The 12,754-nt window shown below is 46.6% G+C and overlaps 1 protein-coding gene across 1 annotated transcript in view; it reads right to left on the bottom strand.

Annotated features, from left to right (window-relative positions):
* Positions 1–1,459, bottom strand: part of LOC137439222 (sodium- and chloride-dependent creatine transporter 1-like) — a 43,777-nt gene extending 42,318 nt beyond the window's left edge. Inside the window, exon 1 of the mRNA XM_078767943.1 lies at positions 1,198–1,459. Coding sequence (XP_078624069.1) covers positions 1,198–1,459 — 262 coding nt within the window. The remainder of the gene's footprint in view (positions 1–1,197) is intronic.
* Between the last annotated feature and the right edge of the window lie 11,295 nt (positions 1,460–12,754).

Raw genomic sequence — 12,754 nt, 5'->3', positions numbered from 1 at the left:
CTGATGCTCAGAATTTAAAAGGATAAAACACGAACCAACATTGTGAAAGCAATGGCAAACCACCCAGAATAACCCTTGCCAAGAAACTACTTCCACAGCACCAACGCTCTGTAAAGATTATTGTACATCAAATCAAATCAAAATCCAACAAATATGTGAAACATGTACGATTAATACCAAACACGAAACAAACCCACGTTTTACTTACTCTGGTGCTGTAATCTGAATATTCCAACCTCAATTTAACTTGGAACCAAGACAAGATAATCCCTCCACCACAAGGTGCTGCTTCGTTGCAAGCTGGCACAACAGCTGAGTTGAGGTGAATACTCCTGATGACATCTGATCGCTTTCTCCATCTGGATTCAGTTATGTACAAAATGAGTCAGATTATTAAAGACATGAAAAGCCTTAGAACGGCATGTCCCAACCTTGGTATGAATATGTAATGAAGTTAAAAAAGCTGAACAGGTGAGGACAGCTTGTTGTTGTGTTGATGTTGATGATGTTGATGATGTTGATGTTGTGTTGATGGCACAGTGCTTGTTGTGTTGATAATGCATTTTTGTTCCATTTATGATGCATTTGCTAACTAACCGGTTACACCTGGCGAACTGACACAAACAAAAAGTTGCTCACAGTTGGATCATAGATCATAGATCATGGGCATGCAATTTCAGATCTTTCGGATAAGGAATTTTGTTAAAACATTTTTGGCTGGTATACCATTTCACCTATGATGTCATCATTATCATGATATTGTTCCCCATTGGGAGTACTTGACAATGTGCCAAGTTTCAAATTTTTCCATTCAGGGGTTTCTGAGAAATATTTATTTTTTATTTGCTTTTAATCCAAGATGGCTGCCATACTACGTGACTTATGACGTCACAATTATCACAAAAACATTCTGCGTGGGTGTCACTCCCACCCTGAAAGGTTCGTCTCAATTGGACATATGGTTGCTGAGAAAAACTAGGTTAAGCCCATACAGACGGACAGACGGATAACCCGAAAACATAATGCCTCCATAAAAACGCTTCACAGAGTTGGGACTTGGAATATAGAATGCCAAATGAATGGTGGTAAGAGGTTGAAAACAAAACAATTGCAAGCATGACTTCCCTTATCTGATGCACAGGGTGGACAGCAGACTCAAAATAGACCACTTTGGGATTCAGGTGCAAGACGAGTAACTCCCAAGAGCCAAGACGAGGTAGCTCCCAAGAGCCAAGACGAGGTAGCTCCCAAGAGCCAAGACGAGCAGCTCCCAAGAGCCAAGACGAGCAGCTCCCAAGAGCCAAGACGAGCAGCTCCCAAGAGCCAAGACGAGCAGCTCCCAAGAGCCAAGACGAGCAGCTCCCAAGAGCCAAGACGAGCAGCTCCCAAGAGCCAAGACGAGCATGATGAAGATGGTGTTTGGTGTGGAATTCCAGTGATGATCCACTTCCTCAACCATGCTTTGTCCCTTAAGCAAGGCTTCCTGGGGGTGCCATCCGTCCTATTCGTCCACACTCCAGCAACACAGGGTGAACATAGCTTGGGTCAATCCAAGAGTCAAAGCCATACTTAGTCCACTCCAAAACTCTGTGATCAATTTTGCTTGTCCTTATTCCACACATGGCCGTTGTGATCTCCTCTCTCAACCTTGAGGCCTCTTCCTCTTCCTATTGACCTCTTTCCTCAAGCGAGGTCTCTCCCATTCTTCTCATCCTGGGCGGGGTTCTCTGCTCTGGCTGTCCCGCCACAGGGGTGGTGCCGATAAAAAGAATTGCAGGATGGCATTTCCATCTCCAAAGCACATTACGCCACCATGGCTGACACACACTGGCTACAGATGTGTGCCTCTCCCATGAGAAGTTCTCGCCGACTAGCCCCGCCTACTACATGAGGTGTACAAGCCCACATATTAAGGTCTACCCTGTCTATAAATTACATAAGCTGCCTCCTCAGCACGTGTAACAAGCGGCGACCTGACAGGTCCCTGTTACATGGCAATTTAACCGCTACTCGAGACGGTGATATTTATATTTCTATATATATTTACATATTTATATTTCTATATATATTTATATTTCTATATATTTATATTTAAACTTAGTCCACGGGTGACCCCACGAGCATATATATATATATATATATATATAAGTTCAGAACACACCTGGTCACAAGTGTGCCGCACTGACCGGGTCCTCAGTCGAGGTCCTCAGCATCATCCCGTTTCGGCCCTTCAACCACGATACGGTCGGCGAAGGTGGGCCAGCAGGGGCACATACACATCCACATGCAGCAACTGCACCTGGATGCGTACATACCCCCACCCCCAGCCAGTGCGAACAACAACAACAACAACACATCCAGAATCCACAGCACCAAACAAACATGGTGGAATACTCAAACACCCACCTTTATACCCTTCACCACTCACCAACAAAACACACCAGATCATTCATACACACCCATACACACACATACACACATATACATACAGAACACCAACCAAACAACCACCTACACTTACATCATACACCACTCAACACACAAAAACACACTCGTGCAAAAATTAATTCATGCAAAAACACACACCCTCACCCACTCACTCATATACACAAAATAATAAGTAATAGTGGTAACAAAAAAACCAAAAAAAAAATCCCCACACACACAACCAACCTACACCGTTCGACGTGCCTCCATAAACTTCCTCCATATCCAAAATGAGCCTTTCAAGGCAACCTGGGCCACCTTGTCACACATCCTCCTTCTTTCTGTCCCACACACTCCCAGCCTAGCAAGAAATGCAGAAAAGGAATTGCCAATATACCCTCTACACCCCACCTCAAATGGCTGACATGAAACGCGCCAACCCTTCTCCTGGCACTCTGCCGACAGCTCACTGTACTTTCCTCTCTTCCTCTCGTGCACCTCCTCCATGTTCTCTTCCCAAGGTACCGACAACTCCCCTAAGATGACCTGTCTTGTTGCACTTGACCAAATTACAATGTCAGGCCGCAACCTTGTCACACAGATCTCCTCTGGGAATACCAATTGTGGCTTTAGGTCTGCCACCACCTGCCAATCACAAGCATCTGACAGCCTTCTTGCTTTCCACCTCCTCCTCCTCCTCCTCCTCCTCTTTCCACCTCTTTCCACTTGGCCCTCTTTGACAAATCACACCTCTTCCCCCATCAGTCTCCTTCTCCACTCTGCTCTCTCTCGATCTCAGCACCTCTTGTTGCAACATCTGCACCACCACCGCCAGCACCTGATCATGTCGCCATCTGTATCTTCCTGCTGCCAATGTTACTGAGCATGCACTCAGTGCATGCTGCACTGTTCCCACACCTCCACACAAATAACATCTCTCCTCCTGCAACAACACCCACAATCTCAAGTTTACTGGTGACGGAAGCACATCATACGTTGCCCGCAACAGGAAATTCAACAATATCGGCTCCATCCTCCAAATCTCTTGCCACTTCAATATCCTCACCCGCACACCTTCCCACTTAGTCCAAGCACCTTGCTGTGCCTGACCGACTGCTTTCACATATCTCCCCTCCTCTTCCTTTCTTCTCAACTCCCTCTCAACCATCTTCCTCCTCTCTTTCACACATGCCTTTCCCCATCGCTCATGCTGCATCCACCCCAAGCCATGCTTCCCATGCTGTACCATCCTCCTGTTGCAACCGCTCCTCCATCTTGTCCACCTCTGCTCTTGCATTCCACTTCCGACTTCCCTTCTTCTCTGGGAGAGCATTCTTTACCACTGCATCACTTGAATCCCGCAACATCATGAACTCCCGCACCCTCACCACCTTAAACTCCTCGGTTAATGATGTCAAGGGAAACTGGAGTTTTCCACCCTGACCATAAAAGGCAATGTTCGTCAAACAGCGTGGCACTCCCAACCACCTCCTCACAAACCCACTCACCACAACCTCCATCCTCTCTACATGCCCAATCGCAATATCATACATCATCAATGGCCACAATACTCGTGGCATCAACCCAAACTTCAAACACCATACCTTCAACTTACCTGGCAAACCACATCCATCAATCCTCTTCAAACCTCTCAAAAGCTTGTTCCTCACCTCCTCCACTCTTCCCACATTATTCAACTCCACTGTATACCATCTTCCCAAACTCTTCACAGGGGCCTCTACCAATGATGGAACCACCTCCCCTCCCAGATCAAACCTGTGCATATTATCCACCACTCCTAGTCTCACGACCACACTCCTCGACTTTCTTGCTTTAAATCCCATTCTTGCCCACCGCATCAACCTTTCCAGTCGTCCCAGTACCTCTATGCTGCATCAGCGGACTGTTGGACAACTGTCAGGTCATCCATGAAAGCAAACATTGCTGGCAACCTCTGACCAGGGGCTAGCTCAACTTCTTTCCCATGTCTACTCACCGCACGTATCAACAACTCCATAACCAGCACAAACAAAATCGGGGAGATGGTACATCCCATCGGGATCCCCACTTCCAACTTCTGCCTCTCTGTTACATAGGACTGTGTCGCAAACCGCATCCAAAACTGATCATAATATGCCATCAAAAAATCCCTAAATCTCCGTGGCATCCAAAAGAAATCCATGGCATACCTGATCAAGGCATGCGGCACTGACCCATATGCATTCTCCAAATCCAGCCATACCACCGCCACATCCTTCCTTTGCCTCTTTGCCTCCTGGAACACTTGCCAGACCATTGCCGAGTGTTCAATGCATCCTGGTGATCCTGGTATTCCTGCCTTCAGCACAGAACCATCCACAAAACCATTCCCTCTGATGAAGCCTGAGAGCCGTGCCGCAAAGACACTCATCAATATCTTCCCATCTACATCGAGCAATGATATTGGTCTAAACTGCTCCAGTGTCACAGCCTCCTCCTGCTTTGGAATATAAACTCCTTCCGCCCTAGTCCATTGACTGGGCACCACTCCTTGCCTCCATACCACCTTCAGAGCCTTCCACAGATACTGCCTGATGCCTTCACAACTCTTGGGCATCAGGCAGTATAAGTTACTAGGGCTTCATCAGGCACTTCATCTCTTCATCTTCTCTTCATCTCTTCACTTCACTTCATCTCTTCATCAGGCACTTCATCAGGCCTTCATCAGGCACTTCATCTCTTCATCTATATATATTTATATATTTATATTTATATATATATTTATATTTCTATATATATTTCTATATATATATATATATATATATTTATATTTCTATATATATTTCTATATACAGTGGTACCTCGGCTTACGAGTTTAATCCGTTCCGTGACGGAGCTCGTAAGCCAAATCGCTCGTAAGTCAAAGCAAATTTTCCCATTCAAATGCATTGAAATGCTATTAATCCGTTCCAGCCTCAAAAAAAAAACACCAATTTTTTTTGTTAGGTGCTTTTAAATAACAAAAATGTACTTTATAAATAACAAATAATGTATAAACAAGCACGACCTCGTATATACTGTACATAATACAAGAGAATGTAAAGAAATAAACTGGTTTTATTAAGCAGAGGAGAAGAGAGAAGAGCATGCCAGGTGAGGTGTGCGTGTTGTCGACTTGGCGAGGCAGTACGATCGTACTCCTACGATATGTACGATTTTGAAGCAGAAGGAGTCCATAAAGGCTATAACGCCAGCCAAGGGCGTTACGATTATTTCAAAGCTCCGGACCTCTATCCATGAAGATATGGAGAAGTTGTTGTTTGTGTGGTTGAAGGAGAAGCAGCTCGCAGGAGATACCGTGACCGAGAGCATCATGTGTTTGAAAAGATTGAAACTCGGATATCGAGCACGGACCACGAGGTGTTTTTTCTTTTTTCTTAATCTCGGTTTCAGTGAACTTTTGCTCTGTGCTCACGTGTACTGTACCTGTACCTGCAATGGTACGTCAGAGGATGGCACCTGTTGTCATCATATTAAGTGCAAGATGTTCTGCATCGTAAGTTGGTACACCGTGGTCTTTCGGCGGTGTTTAAGCCGGCCGTCTTGGCTTCTGTCACCATTGGCATTGAGTCTTTCGATGTAGGTAGGTCGTTGTGTGCCGGTGCCTTGGCCGAATTCCTTCATTGCTGCATTGTTAGCTCACCTGGTTTTTTATACCACATCTTTGGTTATCGGACCAGCGAATGACGTCATCTCCTCCAAAGTATGGCTTATTCTCACTTGTCTTGGACGATCTTCTACTTCTAGCCTTCCACCGTGCATTTGGTGTCCACTGTACTTACTGTACAGTGCCTGGTAAAATTGATGTAATGGGTTTTTGACCGTCAACGCCATGAACCGTCATGAACCGCCATGAACCGTCAACGCCATGAACCGCTAACACTCAAAAGCCCATTTATCGCGCCTTATAAAGCAAAACGCAAACCGAAAGCCATGCCTCTCAAGCGAGGCGTGCTTCCGTGGTCACGTGATCCACAGGTGTAGCTCATTATACCCGCACGCGCGACACGCTTTGGCGGTCACGTGACCAGCCACTCTGGAGGCGGGGATCCCCGCCGATGACGTCACCGGCTGGAGCAAGGAGATTCCTCGCTCATGTATTTCGACGATTGCGTGTTTTATATCCAAGCAGAGATGCTTTCACGGCAAGATAACCGCGTGACCGGAACCGGAAGCCACAACCGGAAAATTCAAAAAAATAAATTTTTTGAGCTCGTACATCGGATCTCGGCTCGTATCCCAAAGCAACAAACCGCCCGAGCGACGGCTCGTATCCCGAAAAACTCGTACGTTGGGGCACTCGTAAGCCGAGGTACCACTGTATTTATATATTTATATTTATATATATATTTATATATATATATATATCGTGGAGGCACGTCGAACGGTGTAGGTTGGTTGTTTTTTGTTTTTTTGTATTTTTTGTTACCACTATTACTTCTTATTTTGTGTATATGAGTGAGTGGGTGAGGGTGTGTGTTTTTGCATGAATTCATTTTTGCATGAGTGTGTGTTTTTGTGTGTTGAGTGGTGTATGATGTAAGTGTAGGTGGTTGTTTGGTTGGTGTTCTGTATGTACGTGTGTGTATGTGTGTGTATGAATGATTTGGTGTGTTTTGTTGGTGAGTGGTGAAGGGTAAAGGTGGGTGTTTGAGTGTTCCACCATGTTTGTTTGGTACTGTGGATTCTGGATGTGGAGGTGGTGTTGTTGTTGTCGTTGTTGTTGTTGTTGTTCGCACTGGCTGGGGGTGGGGGTATGTACGCATCCAGGTGTAGTTGCTGCATGTGGATGTGTACATGCCCCTGCTGGCCCACCTTAGCTGACCGTATCGAGGTTGAAGGGCCGAAACGGGATGATGCTGAGGACCTCGACTGAGGACCCGGTCAGTGCGGCACACTTGTGACCAGGTGTGTTTTGAACTTATATATATATATATATATATATATATATATATATATATATATATATTGTTACAGACGCGGTGGTGGATGTTAGTTTACCGAGCGGTTTTGGTATGACCACGTCTGCACAAGTTACCCGATTATACCCGAACGTTGACTAATCGCGCTACGCTAGATCAATTGAGGAAAGGACACACGGCTGGATTAAAAAGAACACGACACCAGGGATTCAGTTCTCAAGACCTCCGGAGGAGGTTATATTCGTTCGGAAGGTTAGATTACAGAGACGAGAGGTACAGCATAGAAAGACAAGCACTTAGACACACTCTTATATTATTCCCAACAGACGACAGATAAACGGGACAAAAGGCTGACTCACACGGGGATTGATGGCAAGGAAAGCGGGTATCGATGGCTCCAGGTGCACCTGGGCTCAGGGCAGGATCGACCCGGTCCGGTCTAGAGATGCGGGGAGGTCGCAGCGCTCGGATGGCGTCTTGTCTGCTCAAGCTGGGGGCGCATCTCACGTCACGTCCGGTACGTGGCCGCGTATATCCGGCGGGGAGTGACACGCCCTCGGCTCGTTAGCTCCGCCCCAGATGGAATCGGCACGTTGCTTCTCATTGGGTGCGTGGGGGGGTTACTGGCTCCGCCCCTGACGAGGAGCTGACAGCCAGCCCCTTCGTGGTAACGCCGTGGAGCGCATGGTCATGGCGGGTAACCGAGCCGGTGTGAGGACGCACACTCCCCGCCCCTCTGTTGTTGTAGTCGTAGTTGTAGTTGTAATTGTTGTTGTAGTTGTTGTTATTGTTGTTGTTTGGGGAAGAAGATGGGAGGAGGTATGGGAAAGGTCCTAAACTCACTACTGGTGCCATATAATCACATTCTGGTGCAACGAAGTCATAATTAATGGAAACGAGTCCTTAACTGACATAGACTAAGAATAACTAGCAAGATGTCCGAAAGTTGTCTACGTGTGGTGCGGTGGACCTGGGCACGACATTTAATGGGGGAAAAAGGGGAAGGTCGGTTCTACAGAGTGTTGTTTACAGACAATGGGACTAGGGAATGGGGGATTGGGGATAGTTGGGGAGTATTGGGGAAATAGGGGAATATTTACAAGCGGATATGGAGGCCAAATTCCATATTCGCAACAATATATATAGTATATCAGTCACTATGCGACCTTCATATCATCAGTGGAGAACCGCCAGCAAGGTGTCCCATACAGCTGCTGCTGCACCTTGCTGGGAGCGATAAGCACCGCCTGCCACGCGGTAACAGTTATCTCTGGTATCCACTCATCATATGGAGTCGACCTGGCAAGGCGGACGTGCATGGCGATGACGTCATGTTGTCCGCTCATTAGGTTGGAGAACCAGATTACAGATACCATTATTAGTAACTCCCAACCGCAACCAGGTCGACTCCATATGATGAGTGGATACCAGAGATAACGTTACCGCGTGGCAGGCGGTGCTTATCGCTCCCAGCAAGGTGCAGCAGCAGCTGTATGGGACACCTTGCTGGCGGTTCTCCACTGATGATATGAAGGTCGCATAGTGACTGATATAAAAACCGAAAGGTTCACAGAGTTACAAGTGTATGGAAAGCCTCACTGCGTTGCCCTGATGAAGCCCCAACAAGGGCGAAACCAGGTCGGTAACTGTGAGTTTTGCATGCATTTGTGACAGTATCTGAATTTATAATCCGTAATGACGCACTGCTAGATGGTTCCTCTGGAACCCTGCAGCTAAGGCGGACGTGCATGGCGATGACGTCATGTTGTCCGCTCATTAGGTTGGAGAACCAGATTACAGATACCATTATATATATATATATATAAACAAGTATACACCCCCTTTCAAAATTTGCACCCTTTGTTGCCTTGTAGCCTGCAATTAAATTCGACTTTTTCCACCTTTATTTACACATCGTAACGCACAACTTCCAAGTGAAAAGCAAATTCTACAAATTTCACAAAATTAATAAAAAATACAAAACTAGGTTATCTTGGTTGGATAAGTGTACACCTCCCCCCCCCCCCCCCCCCCGGCCCCCCCTGAGTTAATACTTTGTGGAATCAACTTTGACAGCAATTCGAGCTGTGTGTCTGTTGGGATAGGTCTCTACCAGCTTTGCACACCTTGATTGTGAAATATTTGCCCATTCTTCTGCACAAAACTGTTCAAGCTCAGTCAAGTTACTTACGAAGCATTGATGAACAGCAATCCTCAGGTCATGCCACAGATTTTCGATTGGATTTAGGTCGGGGCTCTAAATGGGCTAATCAAGGACATTTATCTTTTTCCTCCTTAACCACTCCAGTGTAGCTTTGGCTGTGTGCTTTGGGTCGTTGCCATGCTGAAAGGTGAACTTCTGTACCAATTTCAGCTTTCTTGCAGAGGGTAACAGGTTTTCCTTGAAGATTTTTCTGTATTTTGCTTCATCCATTTTCTCTTCGATCCTGACATGTGCCCCACTCCCCGCTGATAAGAAACATCCCCATAACATGATGCTGCCATCACCATGCTTCACAGTAGGCATGGTGTTCTTTGGGTGATGTGCTGTGTTGGGTATATGCCAAACATAAAGTTTTGCCATTTAGGCCAAAAAGTTAAATCTTGGTTTCGTCAGACAACAAAAAAATTTTTCACATGGCTTCAGAAATCTCCGGAGTGTTTTTTTGCATACCTCAACTGGGACTCAAGGTGGGCTTTTTTGAGTAATGGCTTCCTTCCTGCCACCTTACCACCGTACAGGCCAGACTTGTGGAGTGCTTGGGATATTGTTGTCACATGCACACAATGACCAGTCTTTGCCATAAAGGCCTGTAACTCTTTCATAGTTGCCATTGGCCTCTTAGTGGCCTCTCTGATCAGTCTCCTCCTTGCTTGGTCGTCCAGTTTGGAGGGACAGCCTGATATAGGCAGGGTCTTGGTGGTACCATACACCTTCCACTTCTTAAATATTGTGTTGACTGCTCCAAGAGATATTCAAGGCCTTCAAAATATTTTTATACGTATCCTCTTATCTATGCCTTTCCACAACTATATCCACAACTATATGGTCTTTTGAAAGCTCATTGGTCCTCATGGTTGCCTTTGCTGTGAAATGCACTACCCAGCAGAGGAAACCTCGAAGAACAGCTGATTACCTCCGCCACCAAAGGTGGATGGAAATTGTTTGTTTTTTTTGTTTGGTTTTTTTGTATACTGAATCGAGTCTCGTGAAAGAGCTAACATTTATTTCACAAACAAATCAAACAGACAAACAAAATATATAAAAAGAGGGAGCGGAAGACAAGATGGGGAGAGAAGGGGAAGCACACAAACACAACATTTGAGAGCAGGGAGATGTGTGGGAGGGAGAGGGCTTGGGGGGAGGAGGCATGGGAAGGGGGGAGGGGGTGGGAGAAGTATAAAACACAAGGACACCAAGGACTTCCAGGACAGAAGTTGGTATTTCAAAAAAGTGGCTTTGGGGTGAAATTAGCAGGGATAGAAAAGATCAAGGTTTTGGATGGGGGGAAGATAAGAGATGGTGGTGAACAGCTGTTTTAAAGACCTGGAGGGAGGAGTGGGATTGAAGGGAGTGGGGGAGTTTGTTCCAGAGGCAGGAGAAAAGGGGAATGAAAGAGTGAAGGTGAGCAGAGAGCCCAGATTTTGGCAGTATAACCATAAGAGGGTTGCAGGCAGATCTTGTGCGACCTGAAGGAATATTGGGGGGACAGAGCACAGAGAGAGCTGGGGGAGCAAGGCCGGAGAGGAATCGGTAGAAGACAGAAAGACCACCAACCTGCCTGCGGTGAGTGAGTGAAAGGCCCTCGGAGTTAACTTCATCGCAGGAGATTCCAATGATTCGGAAAGCTTTGGCCTCAACAGCGTGAAGCTGAGCTAGGTGTGAGGCAGGAGCACCAGCCCAGAGGGGGGAACAGTATTCCATTGAGCTGCGGATGAAAGCCTGGCATGTGGTGAGGAGCTCAGGTGTGCCAAGGAAAGACTTTGCACGACGGAGGATGCCCAGTCGGCGACTGGCTTTGGAGGCCAGCTTGGAAATGTGGTTTTCCCAAGAAAGATCATGGCAGATAGTGAGACCCAAAAGCTTGAGCGACAGAACTTCTTGGAGAGGATTGTTGAGAAAGTAGATGGGAGGGTTTTCCAGTCGGTCCTTTCGGAGAGACATTGTAAGAGTGTGAGATTTGTCAGGATTGAAAACATGTTCCACTTGTTTGACCAGTCTGATTTTGTCCAGGTCTGCAGAGAGTGAGGAGGCTGCAGACTGCCGATCTGAGGGATGAGGAATGGAGCGGCAGATAGTGGAGTCATCAGCAAAGAGATAGAGAGGATTTTCCAGAGAGTCGGAGAGATCATTGTTGAAGACCAGAAATAGCACAGGGCCCAGAACACTACCTTGGGGAACTCCAGCCAGAACAGGAAGGGGAGATGAGAGAAATCCATTCAGGGCCACACGTTGCCTATGACCAGAGAGGAGGTCTGCAAGCCATGAGTGGAGATTTCCATGGATACCATAGGAGGAGAGTTTTGGTGAGCAGACCTGGGTGCCAGACCGTATCGAAGGCATGTGATATGTCAAGTGAGACAGCTCTGATTTCCTGTTTGGCATTGAGGACCTCCATCCATTGTTGAGACAGCAGAAGCAACATGTCCAGAGTAGAATGACCTGGTCTGAATCCAAATTGATGATCAGAGATCAAGCTATTGGAGAAGAGGAAGGATTTGATATCCAAAGCAATGATGGATTCCATGACGTTGCTGATAATTGGAAGCAGGTCGATTGGTCTGTAGTTGCAAGGATCTGTTTTTGCACCTTTTTGTGTAAAGCGGTAATGTTTGCTGATTTCCAAGATGCTGGCAGATGACCTTGAGCAAAAGAGAGGGTGAAAAGAACAGAGAGAGGGTGAGATAGAGTGGCAGAGCAGGAGTTTAGGACCCGTGGGCTGATGCCATCTGGTCCGGTTGCAGAATGAGTCGAGGTTTGATAAAAAAACTTCTCCACCTTGTCAGGAGAGAAGGACACAGTCCAGGAGCAGTTGGGTTCGACTGGGAAAGGTGGGAACAGAGAGAGATGGGTTTGGGACACAAGATTTTGAGGCAAACACAGAGTTGAGGCATTCGGCTTTGTCACGTGCGGTGTAAACTGTGTAGCCATTTGAGGTAAGGGAGGGGATGTAGGGGGAACAAACACCAGAAACGGATTTGACCAGATGACACCAGGATTTGGAGGAAGGAGACAGGTTTGAGAGTTCAATCTTGAGAGTGGAGAGATAGTGCTTCCTGGCACTCCTGAGGGCAGACACACACTTGTTTCGAGCTCGGTGGAAGGAACTGAGATTGCCTCCATTTTGCCCTATTTTCTGCATCTC

This window comes from Myxine glutinosa, chromosome 14, assembly GCF_964187855.1.
Source record: "Myxine glutinosa chromosome 14, kmMyxGlut1.1, whole genome shotgun sequence".
Taxonomy (NCBI): Eukaryota; Metazoa; Chordata; class Myxini; order Myxiniformes; family Myxinidae; genus Myxine; species Myxine glutinosa.
The sequence above is the reverse complement of the archived record's forward strand: the minus strand, read 5'-3'. Positions and strand labels throughout refer to the sequence as shown.